This window comes from Protopterus annectens, chromosome 16.part0, assembly GCF_019279795.1.
Source record: "Protopterus annectens isolate FY-2018-M chromosome 16.part0, PAN1.0, whole genome shotgun sequence".
In the NCBI taxonomy this organism is placed as follows: Eukaryota; Metazoa; Chordata; order Ceratodontiformes; family Protopteridae; genus Protopterus; species Protopterus annectens.
Genome location: NC_056750.1, coordinates 640,718,143 through 640,732,013, shown reverse-complemented (window position 1 = coordinate 640,732,013; position 13,871 = coordinate 640,718,143). Strand labels below are relative to the sequence as shown.

The following is a 13,871-nucleotide window of genomic DNA, read 5'->3' as shown; positions in this document are numbered from 1 at the left end:
GACAATTGTTAACTTTTTCAGTAATTTCTGACATCGGCTGAGGCAAGAAAAGGTCCCCAACGGGGTACTTAGCTTTTTTGATGACTTCAGATCGAAGAATACAGGAGCTGACCGACCGGCACTTGCGAACTGCTTCTGCTTCGGGCACCGCGCGGCAAGAAAGACTGAAGAAAATGCCGTCGGCTGATGCTTATATACTCAAGCCACTCTGACGTCGGAGAGAAATGCGACATCAGCCGACGTCGGACCCAGACTTTGGAATCCAGCCGACTGAGGGCTGCCTGAGGCAGGACAACCCATATGTTATGACTGCAGTTGCATTCTTGAAGGACATCTACAAGGAACAATATGGAAAGAAACTGAAAAAAATGTATTCATCTCCCATTGAAGTTTTACACAATCCAAACTTGCCTTCAAGCACAACTACTTATTACCAATTTTCATTTTTTTCCATCCATGAATGCCCTCACATTTTTCTTGGAAAGCTACATCTTGCTCATAATGCACTGTGAGGGCACAACTGTTGAGTTTATAATGTCCCATTCCTCTGCTATCATATCAGAGTCTCATTTGCTTTTAAGTAGTGAGAAATGCTGTCAAGTCTGGGAAGTCTCAGTAAAATTATTGCAGCATTTTCCAGCAATTACCACATCTGTTTCCTCAAGTTATGTGTTCCACCAAATACAAAAACTTCTCAAAAGACAGTGAAATAAGAGAGGAAAAAAAACAGCCTTGTATTATTTTGAAAGTTTTAGACACAATCTTCCTTTGGTTGGCCAATTTGTTATACTTCCTACTTTGCAAAGCTCAGCCAATTTCATGAAGCTGGTGTCTGTGATTATACAGTTTATTCAACTAAACACAGCTTTTATAAACAGCACAAAAGTGAAGAGCTACAAGTACTTTGTGGTACCCATTTTCCTTCTCAAAGGGCTTTCAGATGCGGAAGACAATATCCAACAGCAAAGACGGCTAATTCCTGAAGTACAAGAAAAGTACAGTTTTGTACCTACCATAAATGTAGATGTCCGATAGATATGCAACTGCAGTCCTTACATATGGGTTTGTCCTGCCTCAGGCAGCCCTTCGGTCGGCCGGATTCCAAAGTCTGGGTCCGGCGTTGGCTGATGTCGCCTTTTCCCCGTCAGAGCGGCTGGGGTATAAAAGCATCAGTCGACACCATCTTCTTCAGTGTTTCTTGCCCCAGATGCCAGGTGCCATCCAAGGAAGGCTAAATTTAGAGACTGGATAAAAAATTCCAGGCATGCACAACAGTAATAAACAGATACACCATAACAGATTTCCCCAGCTAGTTTGAAAAAGGGAAGTGGACCCAAAAAGGAGAATTTACAGAGGGGTAGGAGGGAGGGAAAACCTGACTGCAGTTGCATATCTATCGGACATCTACATTTATGGTAGGTACAAAACTGTACTATGTCCTTCAAGAATGCAACTGCAGTCCTTACATATGGGTTGAATACCATAGCCAAGCTGGGGGTGGTAGGATCTAAGATAAAGATGGTGTAGCTAAAATGCCCTGCAGGACTGCCGAAGCAAAGCCTGCTCGGGATCTGGAATATAAAGGCAAGTTGTAGTGCTTGGAAAATGTATGCACGGAGCTCCATGTAGCAGCTTCTAGAATATCCTTTGTAGCCACCCCTCTTAGAAAGGCTGTGGAGGTGGCTATAGCTCTGGTGGAGTGTGGCCTGATATTTTCTGGCACACCTTTTCCATGGAAAGAGTAACAGAATCTGATGCAGTGTCCAATCCATTTTGAAATTGTTTGGAAATTGCCTTTCCTTGTACTCCAGCAGCGTAAGCTACAAATAGTTGGTTAGACTTTCTGTTGGCTTTTGTTCTGTCCAAGTAGTAGCGCAATTGTCTGTGTATGTCCAAAGTGTGCAGCAGCTTTTCCCCTTTATTTTGAGGATTGGGAAATAAGGTAGGCAGGTGAATTGTTTGATTTAGACACCCTGAATATCACTTTTTGGCAAGAATGAAGGATTGGTTGTTAAAGAAACTCTGTCCTGATGGAAAATGAGAAATGGAGGTACTGCCATGAGGGCCTGTATCTCCGAGACTCTTCTTGCTGAGGTAGTTGCCAACAGGAAAACTGTTTTCCAGGAGAGAAATTGCAATTCTGAAGATGCTGCTGGCTCAAAAGGAGGAAGAGTTAATTTTTCCAACACGAAGTTGAGGTCCCATGCAGGCACTGGTGGTTTTCAGGGAGGTTTGATATTCTTTATCCCTCTTAGAAACTGTCTTAGCAAAGGATGTGAAAACCCAGGTGGATCGCTGTTGTATTTTGCTGAAATTGCTGAAGCATGTATTTTTATAGAAGAATATGAAAGGCCATTATGTAGCATTTCTGCCAAGTATTCTAGTATCTGTGGGATGCTCATTACTGATGCATCCTGACCCTTGTTGACATTCCAGATGCTGAATCTCTTCCATCTGGCTGAGTAAGTCTTTCTGGTGGAAGGTCTGCGTGCTTCCAGTAAGATCTCTTGAACTTTCTTGGAGAGAGAGAGAAAGATATGGGGAGAAGTCATGGTACCCTCCAGGCTGTCAGCTGCAATGTGTGCAGGTAAGGATGAACCGTCCTGTAATTGTGCTGAGTCAGAAGTAGAGGCCATTGAGGCAAAGGCCACAGCTTGGTGCGAGTTATGCTCCTTAGTAATGGATACCAGTGCTGTCTTGGCCAGTCTGGAGCTATCAAAACGCCTTTCGGTTGTTCTATTTTGATCTTCAGTAACACCTTGGTCATTAATGGTAGAGGTGGGTATGCATAGATTGTTAGAGAGTTCCAGCTGAAGGAGAGAGCATCCATTCTCCAGGCTCGAGGATGGTGTGTCCTCGAGCAGAACTTCTTCAGATGATGATTGAGGTGTGAGGCAAAGAGATCTATGTCCGGCCTCCCCCATGCATGAGTTATTTGTAAAAAATGTCTGGATGCAACATCCATTCGTGCGGGTCCAAGATGTTTCTGCTCAGACTGTCCGTTAGAACATTGTCCTTGCCTGGAACAAACTGGGATTGCAACTGTATGTTCAGTTTCAGGGACTTTTCCCAAAGAATCATTGTTAGCTTGCAAAGGGGGTACGAATGAGTGCCTCCCTGTTTGTTTATGTATCACATAACAGTGGTGCTGTCTGTCTTTATTAGAAGTTGACCTTGCTGAAGAAAATTTCCGAAGGCCTAGATAGCATGAATCACTGCCAACATCTCTTTTTGATTGATGTGTAGATACACTTCCTGGGGTGCCCATTGCCCTTGAATGCATCTGCCCTCCATGTGCGCCCCCCCCATCCATGATCTGAGGCTTCTGTTGTAATGGTTTGGCTTGTTTGAGGTTTGTTGAAAGACCTGCCTTTGTTTAGCTGGCTTGCTTGTGCCCACCACAAAAATTCCTTTTGTAGACATGGAATGAGTGGAATAATTGCTTCTAAGTTGTGGCTGTGCTGAGACCATAAACTCTTTAGGTACCATTGTAGTTCTCACGTGTAGTCTTGCCAGTGGAATCAGAAGAATGCAAGATGCCATGAAACCCAGGGCCTGCAGGATTTGCCTTGCAGTCATCTGGGTGTGCTTTGCTAGGCTTTTGAAGTAATCTGGTAATTGTTCTTGTTCTTCTTCTGTGAGGAAAGCCATTTGTGAGTTTGTGTCCAGTTTGGCTCCTAGAAAAATTATTTGTTGGGATGGCAGTAGTCTTGATTTTTGAATGTTGACCGTGTATCCCAAAGCCTGTAGTAAGCGAATGACATAGCTCAAGTTTCTTATCAAGGCTTGCTTGCTGTCCGCTTGTATAAGGCAGTCGTCCAGGTAAGGGTATATTTGTATTCCCTGGAGTCTGCAGTGTGCAATTACTGATGCCAGGCATTTCGTGAATATTCTGGGCGCAGTAGATAAGCCAAAAGGCAATGCTGAGAATTGATAATGCTCTGACCCTGCAAGAAATCTGAGGTATCTTCTGCAACTGTGTCTGATTGGGACATGCAGGTATGCCTCCTTGAGGTCCAGAGTAACCAGCCAAAACCCCTTGCCCAGCCTGGGAAGAAGTTGCTGTAACGTCAGCATTTTGAATTTTGGCACAATAAGAAAAGTGTTTAGAGCGGACAAGTCCAGTATAGGTCTCCATTGCTTTTCTTTTCTTGGAACAAGGAACAGTCTTGAGTAGAATCCCTGGCCTTGTTCCTGAGGAGGAACCTTTTCTATTGCTTTGATTTTTAGCAACTTTGAAACTTGTATGAGTGCCTCTGCCCTTAGATTTTGTGGCAGGTTTGGCATGCCTTGTCTTGTTGGTAAGGTATGGAAGTGGAACCTGTAACCTTTGTCTATTATGTCCAGGATCCATTTGTCCTTTGTTAAAACGTGCCAATTTTTTGAGAATAAGGATAATTTTCCGCCTAAAGGTGCTTCTCTTTGAGCCTTGGTCGGCGGTGTCAAAGTCAAGTCACTGTGATTGTCCCTGTGGAGCAGTAGATGCCCCTGCGCCACTTCTCTGATTAGTCGGTTGCCATTGGCGGCCCCTGTAGGAGCCTCGGTATTGCCCTCTACCTCGAGCACGCCTGGTTTTTCCCCTTTGGAACTTGTCAGTGTCTGGAAAGGACCAATTCTTCGAAGGCCAATTCCTGCTGAACCTTGGTGGCTGAACCTGGAGGAAATCTTTGGCTGTTTGTACTGATTTAGCCTTTTCCTCAATTGATTTCAACACATCCTGAGCATTAGCACCAAATAGCTTGTGTTTTTCCACAGGTGCATCTAGAAGCTTTACTTTAACATGATCTGGCAATGCCTGTTCTTTCAACCAAGCATGCCTACGTATGACGGCCCCCGTCATACCTGCCCTACATGAAGCTTCCAATGCATCACAACCACACTGAAGAAAATGATTGCTAACCTGCTGGGTATTATGAACCAAATCCTGCAAGGCCTTTCTATCTAAAGGCTCAGGAGAGGCTAACTTTTTCTGTAAATCATCCATCAAGAAATCCTGGTACTGAAACATATGAAAAAGACAGTTAAAGTGCCCTCATGGCAAGGGTGGTTGAGGTATAAACTTTTTTGCCCCACCTCTCCAGGGACCTAGATTCCCTGTCTGCGGGCAAAGGATTTTTGGCCGTGGAAGTGGCACTCCTTTGGGCCCCTGGGAAATAGTTTCTAGATCAACAGAATGAGCCTTAAAGAGATGCTTATGAGTTTCAGGAACCCTGTAATATCTGTCTGGCTTGACAGGAGCAGGAGGGAGAGAATCAGGAGAAGCACTCGAGTCTGAGTACACATCATCCAATACATCTAACACTGGAGGAATAGCTAAAGGCCTGTGCTGGGGTAGCTTAAGGAAAGTACGAAGCCTTTTCCTGGATTCGGAGAAATCCTGGCCCAGTCACTGAAAGTGCTCTCTCATGGAGTGGAGAATTTCCCCAAAAGAAATATCCTCAGGAGTAGAGGCAGAGGGAATAGATTCATCAGCATCAGAATTCTCGTAGGCCTGGAAGGATTCTTCCTGGGAATCTGAATGGTCTGAGTCACCAGAGGCTTCATCTGAGGAAAAGGTATCTGTCTGCTCAACCCTAGGCCTTTTGTCTGCAGGCGGCTGAGAACCTCTGTCTGGGTGAGCCTGAGAGCCTCTGATTAAGGAAATAAGATCTGCAGCTAAAGTCATGATCTGTTTATCTGAAGTGGGGCCCTGTGAAAAAGATTTAGGAGGGTGAGACTTAGCCTGGCTGGCAGCCTTAGCACGTGTGCAGGCCTTGATGGACATAAACGCCGGAGGCCTAGCTGCCCCACGTGCAGGAGTAACTTTGTCCACCGGTATGGTATCAGGCAAATCTTGGGTTTCGGTTTCAGGAGGAAAAACAACAACCGGCACCGAGGAAGCCTCCGGGGCCGAAGTGTGCGGTAAAGCGGTGTCGTCGGTCTGGAGAGGTTGAATTACCGCCTCCGAAGAGACCGATGCACTCGCGGTAGGTTTAGGCGTGGTGTTGATGGAAGTCGCGGGCCGAGAATGTCGGCCCCGGTCCTCCCGTTTTTTGGAAATATGTGTTGTCGGTGTTTCCGACGGCATGATATAGGAATAATTTTCCCCCAAAAAAATCTTCAGCAAATTCTGCCCGGCGCCCGAGAGTGCGCTTATTGAAGCAAGCACAGGCCGAGACGTCGTGGTCTGGGCCAAGGCAGGGAAGGCAGTAAGAATAGAAGTCCTTATGAGGTATTTGTTTACCACAAGACAAACAGTTATTAACTTTTGCAGTTTTATCTGACATCGGCTGAGGCAAGAAAAGGTTCCCCAACGGGGTACTTAGCTTTTTGATGACTTCGGTAACTGAAAACACAGAAGCTGGCCGACCGGCACTTGCGAACTGATTCTGCTTCGGGCACCGCGCGGCAAGAAAGACTGAAGAAGATGGCGTCGACTGATGCTTTTATACCCCAGCCGCTCTGACGTCGGGGAAAAGGCGACATCAGCTGACGCCGGACCCAGACTTTGGAATCTGGCCGACCTAAGGGCTGCCTGAGGCAGGACAACCCATATGTAAGGACTGCAGTTGCATTCTTGAAGGACATGTTCATAAAGCATGAGCATGGTAAGCAGTGAGAAAGCTGGCTAAAACAAATATAGAGGAGGTGAAACTGCTAACTCGTACTTTAATATGTATGGGGATCATTCTCCAAGGAGGGGAAAGGAAATGTGGAAAGGGCAGAACTATCCTTTACAGAGAAATGTTTGAATTTCCAGCATCCATTCTGACCAAGAGCAAAAAGAAAAATACTGCCACTGTACAAACATTTCACTCAACTTGTCACAACGTACAATTATTCAGATAACAAGAAGCCACCATTTCAGGAATTTATTTTGCTTAGCAAAAACATTCATTATAAATGTTTTGATGAATACAAAGGACTTTGATACCAAAATAAAATGCATTAAAAATTATATCAATGTTCTTCAAACAAACTTGCATTTAAAGACGGTTCTAAACATTAAACTCCCAAGACCAGCATTCACCGTGGGATGGACAGGACACATGCACATATTTAAATGTGCATACATACATAAATATAAATATAAGCCTACATTTGTGCATGTACACAAGGACTCAAGTACACACACACAAAGGTAAGTATATACACCTACTACATCTGTCCTAGCTAGAGTGGAGAAAAGAGGTCCAAGTCTCAAAAACGCAACACTGGTTTTAAAAGACAGACTGGAAAATAATGAAATAAAGATACTGTACATATTGTTTTTACACTAAACACCCTATATATGCAAAACAATGCAACTGACTGCTAACCTCTAATGTTCTCAAAAGTTACAGCACAGCCTCTATAAAATGCCTATAAAGTAATAATTGAAAGCAGTCCCAATCTTCAAAATTTACAACTGACAGGTAAATTGAACAAAAAAAGCAGGGAAAAGATATGCACTTCCCACCAAAAAAGTTAAATTCAATTCTAATTCAACTGTACAACACCTATGAGCAAACTGCAGATGCAGTTAAGTTTTTTGTTTTGTTGAGGAGGAGGAAGAGAAGGGCTAATAATGTATTACTCCATGAGGGCCCTTCAATTTACCCCACACTGTAAGGGTTAAAAATATTGCTCAATTAAATCCAGTTCAATGACAGTCCAAGAAAAAAAAATGCTCTCACTCAAAAACAATTACCATGATGGAAGTGAAAAAAGACAGGGTGGCTGAATGCCCCACATCCAACCAATGTTTACTAGACTAGTTTCCTTATTAACTACAGATATGTACACTAAGAGGTAGTACTGCAACAAAAACCTACCAAAACTTAAGGTCCACTATAGAAACTGGCAGGTTATATATAATGCAGTAAAACTAATTACCAGTCATCCAGTACCCCAAATTATAAACTTCAATGTGCCTGAACAAAATCACGAGTTAAGGGCAAAACAAAAGCCTGCAACTATTTACAGCTGAAATGCATTTGAAGAATAAAACTCAAATTTTTGTAACGTTCAAACCTTTTTACATTTTTTTATTTACACATTGTACTCCTCCTTCCATAACAGATTACTTCAAGGTAAGTCCTTGAGTCAAGTTTCAGTATCCGAGACCAGACCAGCAGAAAATTAGCACTACACAGTATCTACAATTCCACACACCCAAGCCAGGTGGCAAAAACGGAAAGTCTGGTCCTGTATGTGGGAGGAGAATAATTTTTGTCAAGAATCTGAGAACTGACAAGTTCCACATTACAGAAGACTTTACCACTAAAAAAAAAGTCCAGTTCAGTAAGTTAACTGCTCATGGAGTTATTTCTTGGCAGATGATATCAACTGACTGGCATTCATGGATTCTGGAAAGAGATCATGGTAGGAAGCAAGTGGAATGTAGGCAGCAGTGATCATTTTCCCTGCAAAGGAACATTTAAAATATTAGTATTTCAATGAATTTCCCAAACTACCTACCCTTGCAACTAGATGGAATTCAGGATCAAGATACGCCTTAAATTATAAAGAAAAAGCAGAGGGCAGCATGCAAAATACTAAACACTCAGCCAAAATAGAGTACTAAAGTTGAATTATAAAATGCAATAGTCAGAACACATTTGAAATTAATATAACTGGAAGAACCATCTCAGTATCTGGTTTTACTCTTAAGTATTTCACTTATACATGCTACTTTCCAGTTTTTACAAAAGTATGAAAACCTACTAAGTCAATGGGCACTACAATCGTATGTTACAGCTTGCTCCATACATTTACTTACAATAAAATAAAAAAGCAGCTCTGCATACCTGCAAACCATCTTCCATGTAGGGCATTCACTGCTGCCATGGCTGCTGCAATTGTCGGACACTTCACATAAACATTACCAGTTGGAGAATTTCTGTCCACAAATACATGGACAACTCCACCGTGTTTGTTACATTCCTCAACAACATCTTCTGTAATTTCTACTTCAAGATTTGGATCTGTATCTCTATGGAAGTACACAAAGCATTAAATGACAAGTAGCTCCATCAAATTTCAAAATATCATGCTTCAAAATAGTCCTAAGGTCAAAACTATGGTATAGCCACTGACCTCCTAAAGTTAGACTTTAATATTAACAGAAAAGATGCAAAGCAAAAGTATGATTAACACTTATTGCACAACTGACTTAAAACAGCAGAAAACACCAAATAAAACACACTCCCTCTGGCAACGTGACAGAAATGTGTAAAAGGGAGGATTCAGCAGGTAGCACAGTCTCCACACTTAAAATACTGACTCGTCAACAAAATGTAAGGAAGCTCAAATATACACAAGTATGTGCATACCCTCTGGTTATCAGGTGGACTAGTAAATCAAGGCAAGGGCTGTACAGATGAGCAACAGTAAGTCTGACTCTTTCAGGGGATGGTCCACTTATGAAAATCTTAAGTTGTGTTCACGTAGGCAAAGCTAAGTATACACAGAAAATGTCTCACAGCTGTGCAAGTATTCTGTATGCCAAATTTAAAGATGCACAATGCTGTCAAGTAAAGGCAATGATCTCCCTAAGAGCAGTATGTAATTTTAACTACAGCTGTCAACTTACTGTCTGTGCTGCAGTTAACTTCAGGGATCTCTGCCTTAAGCAGACTCAATGTCTGGCCAGAGCTGCACTGCAAATCCCCTTCCTCCCTACACCAACCTTGTCACCTGCCCTCCTGCCCTTCACATGTCTCTACTGTAGTATAAAGACAGATGTACAAGTCAGCCACTTTTCTTTCTTCCCCTCACTAAAAACCAGACTGACAGGTTAGTATGCCTGGCTAGGAAAGGAGTTACTAAAGCCAGTAGGCACTACTGGCAGGCCTCTCAACCAAATAAATTTGCCACAGGGGATGGACACTAATTTGGATCCTCTCCTAGTCTTAAAAAAACATGGGAAAATGTACTGCAGCAGTGACTGCAGTCAAGATATCTATAGTAAGGTGAAGGCAACAACTTTACCACATTCCTCAACTTCATGTAAAATTCCCACAGCTTTCTTTGTGGATCCTTTGGGCAGTTGGGTAGCTCTTTAGAAAAGGAAAACTTTGCTCTAACTCTGGTCATAATGTCTAGTCAGTAGTGTGTGAAGTGCGAACTAATGACAGTTTATCCACTTCCCAGAATATATAAGATGAAACTGCTTACAAGGATGACACAGGTGGTAACTCTGCTCCTGGTGGAGTGAGATCTTACCTCTGCAGGAAAGTGTCTGCAATCAAATTTGTGGCAATTAGCACAGGGGATATCTACTTGTATCTGCCTGGGGACAGGAAAGGCTTTTTGTAATTTGTCAATGGCTACAAAGAGCTAATGCCTTTTGTCCCATCCATGAAGTACCTGCCTATGAACACCCAAGGAATGGAGGATTCATTCCATCTTTTGTGGATTTGGGCAAAAACACGAAAAGTGCCCAGTTTAGAGCCACCTCTCTTATGGACTGTGGTACAAAGGAGAGGAAACTGGTGTGCAAGATAACCCTAAATGACATACACAAAGTTTCCTTAGATGTGAGGACCAGCTGTTTTGAGACCCTTCTAGCTGCAGTGCTCACTACAAAAACAAACAAAAAAACCCACTTTCTCACAAATGAAACTATGAGCTAATCTTGCTGGTGAGAATACAGATACTATCAGCTTAACTGCAAGAAATTCAGATCCCAGGGTGGTATAACTGACCTATTTGGGAGTCTCAGATGCAGAACCCCTTCTCAGAAGATGCTTTACTGCCCTTCTGGATGAGAGAGGTGGACCTGGCGGCAGGCATGCAGCTAATTAGCCAGGAGGTGGACTGTGACAGATGTACAGGCTAAGCTTTCTCAAACACCTGTCAAAACACTGGAGGACCCCTTAGTTCCTTTGCTTCAGTAAGTATCAGGTCCCTCTTTTGGCACCACAAGGAAAATCTATGCCACTTTGACAGCTACAGTTTACAAGCATCATTATAATGCAAGTATACAAAGGGAAACGAATTATACATCTTCCAGGATGCCAAATAGTGTCTTCAGGCCGGAATGTACTGGAATACCTTTTATCTATGTCAGTAGGTACACCCCCTCAGCCAGGCAATCTACTGGCGCTTTTCTCGCCATCAGAATGAGGTGGGGCAGCCAGGGTCAAACAAGACCATCATGAAGACTTTCAACTGTATTTTTGTATCTCTTCTGGGATAAAGGTCAGAGAAGAAAGACATGCATTAACTTGCTCCTTGAGCACACAAAGCAACCACTGGCCAAGCTTTTAGACGTGGGGCTCTGGAGCAAAATTTCTTTATCAGAAAGTTCTTATGTAAGATATAGATCTATTTCCTGTAAAACCCAACTTACATGTCAGGTCGCATTCAAGTGACTGGAGCCAGTACTGTAAAAAAACAAAACAGTTTTTAAAAACACAACATGAATAAAAAATGTTGGGTATAAAATGTTAATAGGTACTAAATTAATGTGCTTTTAAGCTTTTTAAAACCAGCAACAGAAAGGCCTCTCTGTATAATGTGCTCTTGTGGGGCTCTGACAAGTTTCTGGCCAGAGTACCACTGGCAGCTTTCAGGATGTATTACCCCCCTTAGCATTACGTGATTCTACATCCCTGACAGATGCTCAACTAGTAACAGATGCTGGAGGGCCAGACAGAGGATAAACGGTAGTGAACAGCTCATACCTGTTTGCCCATCTCAGGGGGAGGAAGGCGGTCTTAGGCTTAGGTGAGCTCCACGCTGCAAGTGGTACAAAGCTCTGTGACAAGGTTATGCATGCACCCCTGCAGGCAGCATCTGTGAAGCTCTCAAAGCTGCTGTGGTGTGAGAGGGGTTAAGGGTACATTCCATTAGCAATATGATGTCCCAACACTCATCTCAATGATGCTGGGTGAGAGTCAGGTTAAGATCAGGGGAAGATTAGGCAGATCCATTGGACCCAATGAGAGGGGGACTGTCAGTTGCAGGGAGGGGGCAACAAAAAAGTTATGCTGTAACTTATGGGATACAAAAAAAGTTGTGCTGTCATGGCCACTTCATGTTTTTGATGTCATCTTGCACGGGTAATAGCACCCTGCTTCTCCCAGTTTGCTGATGCACCATATCATTGTAGTAACTTTCAAGGACACCCAATACCTAAATGGGTTTGAATATTTCCAGAGAGCATATCGAACTGTTGGCAGTTCCTGCAAGTTTACATGGCGTCTCTTCTTTGACCTGGTCCAAGTGCCCTGAGAACCGGTAGGCCCTGGCCCTGCTCAGATGCATCTGTAGGTTAGCGACTAAATGTAGGAAGTGCAAAATGCCTTATTGTTTGCATTAAACTACTCAAGTCTACCTGCCCAGTTCCTTTTTTAAACATGGGAGGGTGTGTTCCTGTGAATGCATACAGATCGAACGGATTCCGCAATACCACTGGATTTTGTTTATATACACTATTATAATGGAGGTGACCATGTGCCTTAGGAAAGAAGAGTTGTGTAAAACCTTACCACAACGATAGATGTCCTTCTCTACTCTGTTGCAGTATTCTTTACATGAGGGGTTTCTCCACCGTAGGCAAACAGACGGCCAGTATACAAAAAAAGTCTTTCACTAGTGTAGTGTGTGATGTATGTTGCACGTAGCCTGCTCTCGTACGTCAGTCATAAAAGTGATGCATGCACGCACAAAGCTCCTAAGTGAATGCCCCAGACAGCCTAATGAAAGTAGAATATAACCATCTAAGGAAAACGAACCAAACAACGAGGGGGAAGGAGGTCGGGACTGGAATACTGCATCAGAGATAAGGACACCTATCATTATGCTAAGATTTTACACAACTATATTATGTCCTTCTATTCATGTGTTGCAGGATTCTTTACATGAGGGAGAATACAAAAACTCATAAAGAGAGGGAGGAAGAGGAGGCAGTAGTTGAGCTCTCCAGAAAGCCACAGAGTATGGCTCTGACAAAAACCTACCCTAGACATAGAAATGCCATCCATTTTGTAATGTTTAGAGAAAGTATGCATAGAAGTCCATGTCAAACAAATTGCAGATTTAAAGATAGAATTTTTTAAGCATCTATCAGACATAAGGTTAAGAAAAGAACACAATGCACTGTACAAGCATACATCATTGCATAGTGATCATGTATTTGCCTTTATGGTTATATGTGTTGTAAACAGAAGTCAAAGAATGAGTGACAAGTATAATGAAACTGAATAAAAAGACATGCAATGGATTCTTAGACTGGGTGCTGACAATGCCCCAGGATTAAATGATGTCCCTTTAAAAAGGACACGTGTACACTTACCATAAATGTAGATGTTCCAGTGTATTCACTGTACTATGTTCTTCGTGTTTCACTGTTGCAGTCATTACATTTGGGTAGATTCCCAAAGCTATGGTTGGGAGGAGGAATTTAGATAGCATTAGGGCCAGCTATAACATCCTGCAAGACTGCAGTGGCAAAGCCAACTCTGGATTTAGAGAAAATTGGCAAATGATAATGCTTGGTATGTACAGAACTCCAGGTAGCAGCTTCTAGGATTGAGGACTGTCCCTAGTAGGGATGCCTCTGAGAAAGGCTGTAGAGGTAGATGCAGCCCTGGTGGGGTGAGGTCTGATCCCCTGGGGTATAGGTTTTCCACGGTGCTTATAGCAGAATTGAATGCAATGGCTTGTCCATTTAGAAGTGGTTTGCTCTGAAATAGCCTTCCTCTCTGCCCCTGCAGCAAATGTCACCAGCAGTTGTTCAGATTTCCTTTGAGGTTTAGACCTATCCAAGTAGAATCTAAGTTGTCTGTGCACATCTAAGGAATGCAGTATCCGTTCCACTTTATTCTGTGGATTGGGAAAGAAGGTTGGTAAATGAATGGACTGATTAAGAGCCACACTGGATACCACCTTGGGCATAAAGGATG

At 42.9% G+C, this 13,871-nt stretch overlaps 2 protein-coding genes across 4 annotated transcripts in view; both read right to left on the bottom strand.

Annotated features, from left to right (window-relative positions):
- Nucleotides 1-13,871, bottom strand: part of REC8 (REC8 meiotic recombination protein) — a 1,573,438-nt gene that overhangs the window by 419,352 nt on the left and 1,140,215 nt on the right. The window lies entirely within an intron of this gene.
- The window catches only part of LOC122790446 (RNA-binding protein 39-like), a 758,269-nt gene continuing 751,234 nt past the window's right edge, over nucleotides 6,837-13,871 (bottom strand). For all 3 annotated transcript variants that reach the window (XM_044057983.1, XM_044057982.1, XM_044057984.1), the window contains exons 14-15: nucleotides 8,769-8,953; nucleotides 6,837-8,384 (exon numbers count right to left, since the gene is read on the bottom strand). In XM_044057983.1, the coding sequence (XP_043913918.1) occupies nucleotides 8,284-8,384; nucleotides 8,769-8,953 (286 nt within the window). In that variant the 3' untranslated portion in view covers nucleotides 6,837-8,283. The remainder of the gene's footprint in view (nucleotides 8,385-8,768; nucleotides 8,954-13,871) is intronic.